Consider the following 15,081-nt stretch of genomic DNA (forward strand, 5'->3'; position numbering starts at 1 on the left):
ATGACTATGGCCGGGTATTGAAGTGGTTAAGGACAGAGAGTAGAAAACCTCCCAAAAATCTCTTCTTGTATTTCTGCAAATCCCAACAGAATGGATCAGTATGTGCTGCAGACTGCAGTCACTGGAGCTCCACTCTACACACACATCATGTGACCTCCACTTCCTCTACTATTGTCTATTTCTTGTTTATTACATTAAATACACAGGGGCGCTCCAGCTGCAAAGATTCATAATAAAGATCTGTAAAAAAAAAGCGGAGTGGAGGTCACATGCTTCCTGTAATCGGTGGAGCTCCACTCTGCAGCCACCCCCCTCTCATAAATGAGGATGTAGGAAAGTGGGTGGAAATAAAGAGAAGTGATATAGAAATGATGAGAAGTTCTGTGATGGTGGAAGATGAAATACGATGTTCAAGGAAGTCAGGTCTTAGCCCTTGTACACACGGTGGGACATTCCGACAACCAAATCCGTCGGATTTTGTCCGTCGGATTTTGTCCGAAACTGTTGCATACACACGGTCGGATAAAGTTGTCGGAAAATCCGATCGTTCAGAACGTGATGACGTTATTTCAGTACGACGGGACTACGTTCAGGCTAGTAGCCAATAGCTTTGGTGTAGGAATTTGATCTGAGCATGCGTGGCACTTTGTCCGATCGTAATTCTCTACACATGATCGGACAAGGTCCGATCGGATCATGTTGTAGGAAAATTTTACCGACAAGTTGGAAAACTTGGTCTGTCGGATACTCCGACGGAAACAGTCCGATGAAGACCACACACAGTCGGATTATCCGACAAAATGGTCCGATCGGACACATTCCGTCGGAATCTCCGACCGTGTGTACAAGGGCTTAGAGACATTTCCTGAGATGTGAAGAAGAGATCTACAGACCCCAACATTTCCATAGAGAAGGTAAGTGAGAGACGGGAACATTTCCATAGATAAAGTTAGTGAGAAACAAGAACATTGGGATGGGTGGGGCATAACATACATCAGAAGAGACTTCTATTTATTATGTAAAGGAGAACTCCACCTTTAACTTGCTGAGAAAGTGTAGTATCTGAGCTTCACCCCCGTTCCCTACTTCCCTAGATACCCCACAACCCACATGGCTTCCCTAGACACCCCACAACCCACATGACTTCCCTAGACACCCCACTACCCACATGGGTTCCCTAGATACCCCCACAAACCACATGGGTTCCCTAGATACCCCCACAACCCACATGGGTTCCCTAGATACCCCCACAACCCACATGGGTTCCCTAGATACCCCCACAACCCACATGGGTTCCCTAGATACACTGAAACCCACATGGGTCCCCTAGATACCCCACAATCCACATGGGTTGACTAGATACCCCACACCTGGCTTCCCTAGATACACCACAACCCACATGGGTTCCCTAAATACCCCCACAACCCAAATGGGTTCCCTAGATACCCCCACAACCCACATGGCTTCCTTAGACACCCCACACCTAGCTTCCCCAATGGGGACAAGGGTCTCTTCCCCACAACTGTGGGGGTCTGTGGATGGGGGCTTAATGAAATTTGGAAGCCCCCTTCAACAAGGGGCCCCATATCATACCCCTACCATTCACCGAAAAAGGGTGAAAAAGTAACAAACACAAGAGACAAGTTTTTGACAATTCCTTTATTAAAAAATAAAAGATAAAAAAGTGTCCCTCAATGTAAATCCATTGTCAATCACACCGCCTGTTGACCCAAAAAATCAATCAAATCAAAAAGAGCTAAATGCACTGCCTCCTAGGCTGGCCTCCCACCAAATGCCTGCTCTGCACTTTGATGTTTCTTATAAAGGAAGGGGTGGGGTCACCCAGCTACATCACCTGGTGGCACCTCCCCTTCTGACATCATGGGCTGGTGCATGCTGGGCCAGTGACGTCACAAGGGGGTAGGACCACCAGGTAATGTTTCCAGGTGGCCCAGCCCATATCTATATAGGAACTATCAAAGAGCAGAGGAGGCATTCAGCGGGCGACCGTCCTAGAAGGTGGAGCTTTCTTTATTAATATTTCAGGTCCAGAGGGCGGCATGATTGACGATGGATTTACATTGAGGGACCCCCACAACCTGCGGACCCCCACATTCACAGCCCACGGTTGTGGGAAAGAGACCCTTGTCCCCATCAACATGGGGACAATGAGCTTTGGGGTGGGGGGCAGAGCCCCCTCTGCCCCAAATCCCCCACCCCCCCCATGTTGGGGCCTGGTATGGGTCAGGAGGGTGGCTGCTTGCTCATCCCACCCCTTTCCTGACCTGCCAGGCTGCATGCCTGGATAAGGGACTCTGTATCCTCCTCTCCATTGTCTCTTTCTGTGGGGGTCCCCCAAAGCTCTGTTCTTGGACCCCTTCTCTTCTCTATTTACACCTCCTCCCTTGGTCACTTGATAACCGCCCATGGCTTCCAATACCACTTATACGCCGATGACACCCAAATCTATCTGTCTACTCCTCACCTCACTTCTTCAGTCTCCTCTCGCATTACTAAACTGCTAACTGACATATAAGCATAGATATCACACCACTTCCTTAAACGAAACCTCTCCAAAACTGAGCTATTAATATTCCCCCCTGCACATGCCCCCCTCCATGACTTTTCCATCAAAATCAACAATGCAACCATCAGGCCCTCCCCTCACGCCAGGGTACTAGGTGTAATCCTAGACTCTGACTTGTCATTTCAGCCCCAAGTCCAATGGTTGTCAAAAGTTTGTAGATTTCACCTCCGTAACATCTCTAAAATTCGCCCCTTTTTAACAAATTAAACCACCAAGCTCCTCATTCACTCCCTTGTTATATCTCGCCTTGACTATTGCAACTCCCTTCTCATTGGCCTGCCTCTCCATAGGCTATCTCCTCTTCAGTCTATCATGAATGCTGCTGCCAGACTTATCCACCTTACCAACCGCTCAGTGTCTGCCAACCCCTCTCCTCCAATCCCTACACTGGCTCCCAACCACCCAGCGAATTAAATTCAAAATACTAACCACAACATACAAAGCCATTCACAACTCTGCCCCGAGCTACATCACCAATCTTGTCTCCAAACATCACCAAAATTGTCCTCTCCGCTCTTCTCAAGACCTCCTACTCTCAAGCTCTCTCGTCTCCTCCTCCCATACTCATTTCCAGGATTTCTCCAGAGCCTTCCCCATCCTCTGGAACTCGCTACCTCCACTGGTCCGGCTATCCCTTACTTTTGCTACCTTCAAAACTCATCTCTTCAGGAAAGCCTATCATGTCTCCAACTAATCTCCTACCACTTCCATCAGCTCATTCCCGACAGTTATAACCTTTTGTACCACCTGCCCCACCCTATTAGATTGTAAGCTCTTCTGAGCAGGGTCCTCTTAATCCTCTTGTGTTTTATTGTATTGTAACTGTATTGTCTCCTTTTTATATTGTAAAACGCTGCGTAAATTGCTGGCGCTATATAAATCCTGAATAATAATAATAATAATAATAATAATAATAATGTATGGATTGGGGGACCCTCAGGCAATTTTTTTATCACTTTTTTCTATTGATGGCTGTTTTTTTCAGCTGTCAGCGGGGAAACCCATAGCGAGATGGCTCATCGGTTGTTAAGGATGCCGTGGCCGGCTTCTCGTCCCCTCTCCTTAACAACCAGTTTACATTGCTCCCAGATTGAGCAAAGCTATGCCCACAGATTGTGCAGCGCTCAGTGCATTGAAAGGTGTGTGGCAGGGATAACACTTGGAGAAAACCCTGCAAATTCGGGTGTTCATCGAACGGTGAACCATTCACCCCAACACTTGCGAGATGCTTGCCATAACTTATCGCATGATGTCATGCACTTTTTTCCAACATATAATGCATGCAAATTCATAACGAGAGTTTCTTTGTGAATTGCACCTTTTTTTAACGTTATGAGATATATTGCAGCATACTCGGATGTGGTAACATATCACTTTTGCCTTGTGTCTTGTGCCTAGTAGCCAGGCGTTTCCCTGATTTGTTGTTTTGGGCATGATGGCAGATATTTAGGGACAGAAGTTATTTATCATGCTGCTGGACCATCAACCCTCTGAGTTCAGTACAGAGTTTAATCAAGGAAGTGACCACAGTAACATCTGGGGAGGTTTTGTTTTTGACTTCCAGATTGTGGATATTAGTCAAAAGTTTGGGGCCCCATCAAATGGGTCATGCTGGGTCGATGACATCACAAAGTGGATGGGGCCACCCTGTGATGTTATTTTATGGCCCCGCCCCAAAGTGGTCACTAAAGAGCCACGCAATGTGTTATTTGTGTTTTAACCTGTTTTTATGATGAATAAATACCGACCTTCCTGAAGAATCCTCTTGGAAGCATCCTATTAGTGAATGGAGGTCTCTGCTGACCACACACGGCTTCCATTTTGGGGTCTTCTCCTTTTTATCACCTGACATCCCTATAGACATCTTACTGGCTGATATTTTGGTGCTGATTAGTACCAGTCTTGGCTATAAATGGAACTGGGATTTGTGGAGGTGACACCTAGAAATATGAGTCTGTATAAATTGTGGCCCTAAACAGGGTAGGATTCCTTTGTGACCCCGATATACCAATCAGATGATTCCTGGGTAGAAGGTTCTGATTGACCCTCATAGTTATGGGTTTTAAATTACACAAATCCATCCAATTCTAATCTATTCTGATTTGACAACCAGTCAGCCAATTGTTATCCACAGGAAGGAACAAATCCTCCTTATTGGTTCCATTCATTGCACTAGAAATGAGTTTATTATTGTTTGTTCTCCTTCCAGGTGATGTCATCTCGGATCATCTCCTGATGTCATGGCGACCTCTTCCTCCTCATCCTCCTCCTCACAAGGTATGACTGCTGATCCTGGCAATTCTTTCCAACGTTTTCCTCCATAGGATAATGTACATATAGACATATTGGGGGTTAATTTCCTTTCCCTTCTATATGCTCTTTATAGCATTGCTGGCTGCCAGTACAGACTTATCTGCTGTCATGTGTCAGAAATCCTCCAATCAGGATGAATGTTTATGGTTGCCGATTGTCCTCTCTGCAGGGTCGGCTCCTGGTGTCCTGAGAAAGAGGAAACAAACCCCCGGGGATCTTCTCATATATTCTCTGGAGGATCTGAAAGGAAGTGACTTCAAGAGATTTAGGAACAAATTGTCAGATTTCTCCTATGGAGATGAACGTCCCATCCCCCGAGGAAAACTAGAAAATGCAGACTGGATCACCACCAAGGATATACTGATAGACACATATGGAGAAGAAGGGGCTCTGGATGTTACCAGTCATGTCTTTACACTGATCGATCTGATGGGACCCGCAAATGACCTCCAGGAGAGGAGAGCACAACATGGTGAGTTCCCATCTATAATGACCATTTCCTACAAATTCCTGATCAATATCTGTGAGAGGAAGAACTAGGAATGTCATCCAGGAAAAGCCAGTGACCAATCAGGAGCTTCCAACTGGACAAACCCCTTCCCACTGACAGTACGCACTTATGGGGCCCCACGAAAAAAGGGGGCTTTATTCTGCGGGGCCACATATCTGTGTAACTCTCTTTGTGCTGGGAGACTGTTGCACAGAGACAAGGATCTCTCCGAGAGCCCCGGGGATCGTACTAATGATCGAAACCCGGGACTCTCAGTTCCCTGTCACATGATCGCTGTGATAACCTCTGATTGCCAGTCATAGTAATGAGTTACTGTGCAGCTCACCCCTGTGTTTACTTTATTTTCTAAATGGAGAGAAAGATACATTGTATACATACAGAATCCAATATATAATACATTGTATACATACAGGATCCATTATATAATACATTGTATACATACAGGGTACATTATATAATATATTGTATACATACAGGGTACATTATGTAATACATTGTATACATACAGGATATATTATATCATACATTGTATACATACAGGGTACATTATATAATACATTGTATACATACAGGGTACATTATATAATACATTGTGTTCTTTCTAATAAAGAAAAAAATAGCTAGACCAAGGTTTGATCCGGGGCAGTGCCAGATTTAGCTTTAGGATCAGAGGTTGTGTTGGGGTCAGGGTTAGTGTATTTTGAGTGGTTGGTGAGCTGAGATATGGAACTGTCTTTGTCTTATATGTATATGCCCTCCATGTGCTCCTCACTGTGAAAGCCAGTTATAGGTGTGGGCAGTGGCCAGTTTTTTGCTACGGTTTGTATATATGGTCCGGGGACACACTGGGAACCTTCACTGCCATTGTGCCCTTGCTGGGTGTCCAGTGTGCTCCTGTTCCTTTAAGGGGGCTTGGACGGTCTCCAGGCTCACCTGTCCCACATCTATCCATTCCATGCATGTGCTTCCACTGTGGGGAATCTTATACATTTGTAGTGTTAGGACTGCAAGCAACACAGGTAGGGTTGCCACCTTTTCTTCAAGTCAAACCCGAACACTTTAGCGGTGCACAGCAATTTTTTTTTATAGTATAAACTATACATATACAGTATTTTGCTACTAAATAACATTTCTAATCATATAAAGTTAATAACAAGAGTTCCCTGTTACATCAGAGTCCACAGAGTTCCTCTTTACATCTGAATTTGCAGAGTTCCCTTTCACTGTAAGACTCTGATGTAAGGGAGAACTCTGGGGACTCTGACATAAGGGATGCGCTGGGAACCCTGATCTAAGGGGGAACACTGAGAACTCTGATGTACGGAGAGGACTCTGATGTAAGGGGAAAGGCTGTGGCCTCTGGTGTAAAGGGGAACTCTGATATAAGGGGTGCTCTGAGAACCCTGATTTGCCTTAGTGTACTTACTCAGAGGCAAGAGAGTGAAGGGGGGAGACTTCAATCACAAATAGATGGATGGTGAGATGGATGGTGAGCTCACTCACCTCTTGACAGTCAACACCTCTCATCCAGTTGGATCTGAGGCTGCTGGACTTCAAATTTCTGGCCCAAATTTCCCTTTTCTGAGGCACAGTGCCAGGGATTGGAGTGTGGGCAGACAAAGAGGGGTGGGGGGGGGGGAGAGGTGCAGATCGAGCCCTCTCTCCTCTCCCGTCTGTATGTGTTTGGGGGGGGAGTTGTTAATGTTGGCTTTGGGGAGTGTGAAAGAGAGTAAAAGACACTCTCAGCTTAGACAACTGCAGCCAGAAAACCTGCTGGAAAGCCATAGGCCAGTCTAAATAATGTGTCCGGGTTGCAGACAGTCTGAAACCCGGACACATGATTCCAAACCCGAACTGTCCGGGTGAATCCTGGACAGGTGGCAACCCTAAACACAGGGTGCCGTGATGAGGCCTTGCAGCTTTCACACGTGTTTGCAAATGTGTGCTAACCAAACTCCTGCTAACAGACTTAGACAGGTAAATTTGGTTGGTCAGCAGACTAGTTGGTGAGTTGAGCTCTGGAATTGTTTTTGTCTTATTGTCTTATTAGTGTATTTTCAGTAGGTTTCTTTTTAACCACTTAAGGACCGAGCCTCTTTCTGAGATTTGGTGTTTACAAGTTAAAAACAGGCTTTTTTTTCTAGAAAATTACTTAGAACCCCCAAACATTATATATATATATATATATATATATATATATATATATATATATATATATATATATATATATATACATATATATACATATATATATATATATATATATATACATACACACACACCCTAGAGAATAAAATAGCAGTTGTTGCAATACTTTCTGTCACATCGCATTTGTGCAGTGGTCTTACAAGCACACTTTTTTTGGAAAAAATACAATTTTTAAGGCATCAGTAAAGTTAGCCCAATTTTTTTATATTGTGAAAGATAATGTTACACTGAGTAAATTGATACCCAACATGTCACGCTTTAAAGATGTGCCTGCTTGTGGAATGGAGACAAACTTTTACCCTTAAAAATCTCCATAGGTGATGTTTAAAAAATTCCACAGGTTGCAAATTTTGAGGTACAGAGGACTAGAATTATTTCACTCGCTCTACCGATTGCGGCGATACCTCGCATGTGTAGTTTGAACACCGTTTTCATATGCAGGCGCTGCTCACGTAATCATTTGCTTCTGCGCGCAAGCTCAGCGGGACAGGGCGCGTTTACATTTTATTTTTCTTATTTATTTTACCTTTTATTTATTTTTATTTTTACACTATTCTTTTTTTTTAAAAATGGTGTCACTTTTATTCCTATTACAAGAAATTTTAAAATCCTTTTGTAATAGAAAAAAGCATGACAGGACTTCTTAATCACTTCAGCCCCGGCGTATAGTCATATGACGCCCACAGATGGGATCTCCCATCCTGGGTGGGCGTCATATGACGTCCTCTGATTCCTGGCCGCCTATGGGGCGCGCGCACACCATCAGCATCGTTTGGGACCCGGTGCGTGTGCCCGGTGGCCGCGATGTCCACTGGGCACCCGCGATTGACCGGTAACACAGCAGGACCATGGATCTGTGTATGTAAACACACAGATCCACATCCTGTCAGAGGAAAGGAGACCGATGGTGTGTTCCCAGTACAGAGGAACACCGATCGGTCTCCTCCCCTTATGAGTCCCCTCCCCCACAGTTAGAATCACTCCCATAGGGAACATATTAACCCCTGCAGCGCCCCCTGGTGTTAACCCATTCCCTGCCAGTCACATTTACACAGTAATCAGTGCAATTTTATAGCACGATCATTGTGTAAATGTGAATGGTCCCAAAAATGTGTCAAAAGTGTCCACTATAATGTCGCAGTCACAAAAAAAAAAAAAAAAAAAAAAAAAATCACAGATCGCCGCCATTACTAGTAAAAAAAAAACCAAAAAACAAAAAAAAAAACAATAAATCTATCCCTTATTTTGTAGATGCTATAACTTTTGTGCAAACCAATCAATAATCGCTATTTTTTTTTTTTTTACCAAAAATATGTAGAAGAGTACGTATTGGCCTAAACTGAGGAAAAAATTATTTAAAAAATAAAAATTGGATATTTATTATAGCAAAAAGTAAAAAATATTGTGTTTTTTTTTCAAATTTGTCGCTCTTTTTTTGTTTATAGCGCAAAAAATAAAAACCATAGAGGTGATCAAATACCACCAAAATAAAGCTCTATTTGTGGAAAAAAAGGACATCAATTTTGTTTTGGGTGAAATGTCTCATGATCGCACAATTGTCAGTTAAAGTGACGCAGTGCCAAATCGCAAAAAGTGCTCTGGTAAGGAAGGGAGTAAAATCCTCCGGGGCTGAAGTGGTTAAATATGAAATATGGAATCAAAAATACCTCAGATCTCATATTTACACAAAAATGCAAAAAAATAAATAAAAACATTCTTTTTAAGAGCTATGGGAAGAAGTGATGTTTTGATGTCCCTTCCGCCCTGCAATGTTATGGAGATGCGTGGGGGCCATCTTCCCCTCACTCAGCTCCATACCACACATGGGAGTGGACGTGATCGCCTCCACCGCTACAACAGCTCCGGTAAGCGGCGGAGGGCACCGGAGAGGGAGTTTACAGAATAAAATACATTTGGGTACAAAATTGTGGATGAAGGAAAAGGCTACAGAGTTCAGGAACAATGTAAAAGGGAAGCAGAGTAACACTTCTCTAGGATGCCGGTGTTCTGGCTAGAAAGGTCCCCCCGTCAGATATTGTCTGCCCTGTACTGCGCATGCGCAGTACGGAGGACAAAGGAGACACCAAAAGCCTCCAAAGAACAACTGATCATGAGGTATACATGGCAACTGTGCAATTAATATTACATTCTGTCACACACTCCCGATGCTCAAGGGGGTGGGGTTAAGATATATTGTAACATTGAAGTACCCGCCCTTATTACCACCCCAGCTGTGTGCATTCTGTAGGCACACCGCCCCTTGCAAAGTTGTACGAGCATCGGGAGCGTGTGACAGAATGTAGTATTACATGCGCATGCAGACACTATCCGATGGGGGACATTTTTCGACAAGACACCGGCAGTGAGTCACCATAAAACAATGACTTCACTCAGCATGCCGAGCAGAGCAATACAATCACAGCCACTTGTCTATTATACAGAACCTCCATATTTATAGCTGTATTCCTAGGAGACCCTCATGATTGTTGCTCGGGGTTCTGAGCCTTGTGCCCCATGCATCCACCTGAACCGTCATCAGAAAGAGGAGTCAAGGCTCCAGATTCTAGGTGTGTGTCTGTAATCCCTGCATAGAGAATTGGGGGCTTTCCTGGTCCCCCCACCATGGTCACATGTCACTGCAATGTGCTGAGATGTTACCAGGCAGACAAAGACTCTCCCCATCACCTGGAGGAGGAGAGACTCCAATCTACAGAGGGTTGGTGGGATGATGGTGTCTGGGAGGATCTGCTACACTAATAACCCTCTTAGTTATTATTTTATACATTTCAGAGGTTTGTCAGGACTAATCACTTGCCTAATCTTATTTCCAGCCAAACTGAAGAAGACGACACATGACAACAGATTATCAGGTTAGTAGGACATCCACATTTCATATGAAATCTCTTCTGGATGAACATTTGGGTTTTTATTGTAGTCCAGATCAGTGGTGGAACTGTCAGGGTCGCAAAGGTTGCACTTAAGACCGGGACCTGGAGTTCTGCCACTGTAGGGGGCCCAAGATGGCAGGAAGGGGGCCCACTGCAGAACATAGGCTCAGTTCACACTTTGTAATATGAAGGAGAAGGGATCTCACGGCTCCAGGAGCACACATGCAGGCGGTAAACTGTCTCTTCAGATGGGAAGCCACAGGTGCTGGCTATTACCACTAGCAACAGACGAAAAACAAGCTCTGGACTGCCGCACTCTTCAGGAGACCACTTTCTTTTATTGGAAAATCACATCACAGCTCAAACACACCGAACAAGGAAAAATTGCTGACGTTTCGCACTAGCTGTAGTGCTTATTCATAGCATAGCATGCTAGGCACTGATGTTGGATGAGAAGGCCTGGCTCAGAGATAGTGCGAAATGTCAGCAATTTTTCCTTGTTTGGTGTGTTTGAGCTGTGATGTGATTTTTCAATAAAAGAAAGTTGTCTCCTGAAGAGTGCGGCAGTCCAGAGCTTGTTTTTCATCTGTTGCTCAGTTCACACTGTTTTGATCCCAAAGTTGTGCGACTTGCTTGCAATTTCCCTGTGACTTGTTTGCAATTTTGTGATTTGACATTGCAGTCTATGCCACTCAAATCACACCAACGCCATAGAAAAGTATTGTCTTTTTCTTTGTTACTGTGACTGTAGCCACATTTATTAGGACAGCACCCACTGAAATGAATGTGTTTTGACTTGTCATGTGGCTTTGTGTTGAAAGTCACATAATAAGTCACAGCATTCTAAATCATGGCTTATAAAGGGCCCCACGACAGGAACAAGCAGAAAGGGCCCCTGCCTTAGAGTTGCCACCTCATCCCTTTTAAAGGTGGCAACTCTTTCCTGCCTCAGAGAAAAGAGACCCAACCTTATACGGAGGGGACCTGGGACCAGAGGAAAGGGCCTGAGACTGATGGAAAGGGCCCCAGCAGTTAGGGGGTGCCCTTCATGGTTTCTTGCATCGGAGCCCTGTAGGTTCTATTTATGCCTCTGGTCTGAATGGTGAGTCCATAGTTTGGATGCTTCCATAGTCCTCCTGTATTTCATGGGATATCTTCTTTTAGGGTTCCATTCTTCGGGTTTATGGTTAGAATACAATATTCCCAACTTTGTCTTATAAATACTATTTCATGTGTGTATGAGGAATAAAATATTCTCTTTTCTCCCATAAAGACATCAGTAAAGAACACAAAGAGAAAGAGAAATTCCAGAGGATTAAAGAATATAATTCCTGTATGGGGGAGGCTGTTCATCTACAGGAAAGATTCACCAATTTATTGATGATAAACGGACCCCAGAATAAAGAGGGAAAAGAAGAAGAAATAAGGAGTTTAGGCACAAGACATCTACAGATCATGGAGAAAAGATCCCCAACCACAATCCAGGCCCTCTTTGACCCTGATAAAGAAGGTTTCATCCCTAAGATTGTGGTGTTAGAAGGACCTGCTGGGATTGGAAAAACAATGACCTCCAAGAAGATCATGCTGGACTGGGCCTCTGGGAATCTCTACAAAGACAAGTTTAATTTTGTGTTTTATCTGAGCTGTAGAGAAATCAACACCATCCCTGAAAACATAAGTCTTGTGGGACTTTTATCCAGAACCTGCAGACTGAGTTCAGATGACCTGGTGTATGTTCTGAATGATCCTGGAAGTCAGAGAAAACTTCTCACCATAGTTGATGGGTTTGATGAACTGAGGTGGACTCTGAAGGAGAAATCTGAGGGTTGTCCTGACATTTCTATGGAAACCCACAAAGAAATAATTCTCCAAAGCTTGCTCAGGGGACAGGTTCTCCCAGAATCTTCTCTGATCATCACCACAAGGTCACTGGCCATGGAGAAACTTAACACATTCATTGATGATTATCGCAATGTGGAAATCCAGGGATTTACAAGGGAAGATCAAGAGGAATTTGTCCATAAATTCTATGGAAATAAAGAAGATGCAGACAAGGTTCTCAGTATAATAAAAGACAATGTCGTTGTGTACACCATGTGTGCCGTCCCCATCACATGCTGGATTGTCTGCACTGTAATGACACAAGAAATAAGAAAAGATTTGGATGTAATTCAGTGTCGTACAACGACTTCAATTTACCTTCTCTACCTGGAGGTTTTACTAACCCATCACAGCAAGAAGGAGCAGTCTGTACACCGGAAACAAACCTGTCTGAAGAAGCTGTGTGCTCTGGCCAATCAGGGAGTTTGGAAGCAACAAATCTTATTTGAGAAGAAAGATCTAGAAAGACATGGACTTTCTCTGGATGAGGTGGAGTCTGTATTTCTGAATGAGAACATCTTTCGTTGGGACATCCGTCACCAGACCTGCTACAGCTTCATCCACCTGAGTGTACAGGAGTTCCTTGCTGCTCTCTATTATGTATTGGATGATGGGTCTGGGTCTATGGAAGGTACTTTCCTCCCGGAGATCTGTAAAGGGGAATCACTCCGTGGCCTCAGTTCACATTACCCACATTTAGCATTATCTGTACAATTCCTATTTGGTCTCTTAAATGAAAATCCGGTGAAGACATTCTCAGAGATCACAGGAATCTCCATCTCACTCCGAGCCAAACCTGCAATCATGGAATGGGCCATGAAGGGCAGTCATCAGACTTTCTGTACTCAGACCATCTTCTGTCTGTATGAGATTCAGGATGAGGACTTCATTAGGAGATTCATGTCTGATTGTACAGGTTTGGAGCTGTACAGCTCAGATACTGATCACTTGTGGATGGACAGGAATTATTCCAAGCAGCTGAACTATTGCTTGAAGAATTTGAAGGGAAAACGTTTTCAGTCTTTACATTTTGGTTCTCTCACTGTGGGTCCAGAGTGCCAGAAACTTCTATCTCCATTGCTACACAGGAGTCAGGTCAAGTAAGTGAGTGTGAGGAAATCCTAACTGAATCCAGAGAATGGGCAGGAACCTGCATACAGTATAACGGTGATTATCAGACATGTTCTCCATCTACCACACTTGTTAGAAGTCCTGGGAACTCACACTTTCCTCAGCCCTAAGCCCTGCTTCACACTACAGCAATTTTCCAGCGACATTCTGATGACATGTAAAGTCGCAGGTCAGGTGAAAACACAAAGATTTTATTGGGTGTTATCTTAATTGCTGTGATTTGAGTCACTGCCACAAAAGTAAATACTTCCTGCACTACTTTTGTGTGATTCTTGTGCTGCACGACTCCCATAGACTTCAATGTAAAATCCCCAGAAAGTCACACATTTGTCTGAATCTTTAAGACTTTGCTGCGACTTCTGAGGCTTCTTTACCCCTCACCTCTCCTCCCTGGTCATCCTTGCTGCCTAAAATCTTCCTCCAATCACATCCCAGTCACACCTGAGCGTAGCGGAAACGCACACTCCCACTCCCATTATTTGTGTATTTTCCATGTGTAATCACACATTGTGTATAGGGAGCCCATTCACTGGAATGTTCTGCCCGACATGCAACAAACACCCCAAAGTAGCTCAAGAATCTTCTCAGTCATGGAGCGTCATGCATCTTGGCAGCAAAACATGCGACTGATAACTGTGATTGGGGCGTCATTAACAATCAGCCGGCATTCATATCTGTGTGTTTCTGAATACGAGGCGACCCACACAGAAGATGTGTGCTTTGTTATATGTCTATAAAATGCACAGCAACGCACGCCACACATGGGTAGATGTAAATGAATGGTAACACAAAAACAATGCTCCTTGCTGTGCGTTTTTGAAACATTCAGCAAAGCGCATGTATTCTTGCGGTCTGCCATGCATTCCAAAATGTGCAAATGAATAATAACACAAGTGTGACGCACATTTATGAAACGCACAGCAAAGCATGGATTTTCTTGCAGGTTGCTGTGCAGTTGGAAAGGTGGAGATGTGAATGAATGGAAACGTATTTACAACTGACGGCAACCCGCAAGAAAATGCATGCTTTGCTGCGTGTTTTGTGTGGCAATGTGCATCACACTTGTGTTACCATTCATCTGCATCTTCATGTTTTTAAACGCACGCCAACCTGCAAGAAAAAGCATGCTTTGCTGTGCATTTTGAAAATGTGCCACAACACACATTGCACTTACGATACCATTTGTTGGCATCTGCACCATAGGCGTGCACCCCAAAGCTCAAATGAACGTGTGTGTGTGTGTGTGTGTGTACATATGTATATATATATTTATTAATTACACACACACACACACACATACATACACACTGTATTACCAGAAGTATTCTTCCAGAAGAGCATTTGTGAGGTCAGGCACTGATGTTGGATGAGATGGCTCTACTTTAATGAGCAGGCCAGTCAAGTTCCTCCACCCCAAACTCGCTCATCCATGTCTTTATGGACCTTGCTTTGTGCACTGGTCCAAATCATTTTGGTGGAGGGGGGATTATGGTGTAGGGGGAGGGGGGATTATGGTGGGGGGTTGCTTTTCAGGGGTTGGGTTTGGCCCCTTAGTTCCAATG

At 44.1% G+C, this 15,081-nt stretch overlaps 1 protein-coding gene across 1 annotated transcript in view; it reads left to right on the forward strand.

Annotated features, from left to right (window-relative positions):
* Positions 1 to 787: 787 nt before the first annotated feature.
* LOC143962518 (NACHT, LRR and PYD domains-containing protein 3-like) overlaps positions 788 to 15,081 on the forward strand; it is a 306,735-nt gene continuing 292,441 nt past the window's right edge. Inside the window, exons 1-5 of the mRNA XM_077471793.1 lie at positions 788 to 914; positions 4,797 to 4,864; positions 5,070 to 5,372; positions 10,451 to 10,489; positions 11,781 to 13,488. Of these exons, the coding sequence (XP_077327919.1) occupies positions 4,828 to 4,864; positions 5,070 to 5,372; positions 10,451 to 10,489; positions 11,781 to 13,488 (2,087 nt within the window). The 5' untranslated portion in view covers positions 788 to 914; positions 4,797 to 4,827. The remainder of the gene's footprint in view (positions 915 to 4,796; positions 4,865 to 5,069; positions 5,373 to 10,450; positions 10,490 to 11,780; positions 13,489 to 15,081) is intronic.

The sequence above is a fragment of the Lithobates pipiens genome, unplaced genomic scaffold (genome assembly GCF_037356315.1).
Source record: "Lithobates pipiens isolate NorthernLeopardFrog02 unplaced genomic scaffold, aLitPip1_a1.2 Scaffold_8, whole genome shotgun sequence".
NCBI lineage: Eukaryota > Metazoa > Chordata > Amphibia > Anura > Ranidae > Lithobates > Lithobates pipiens.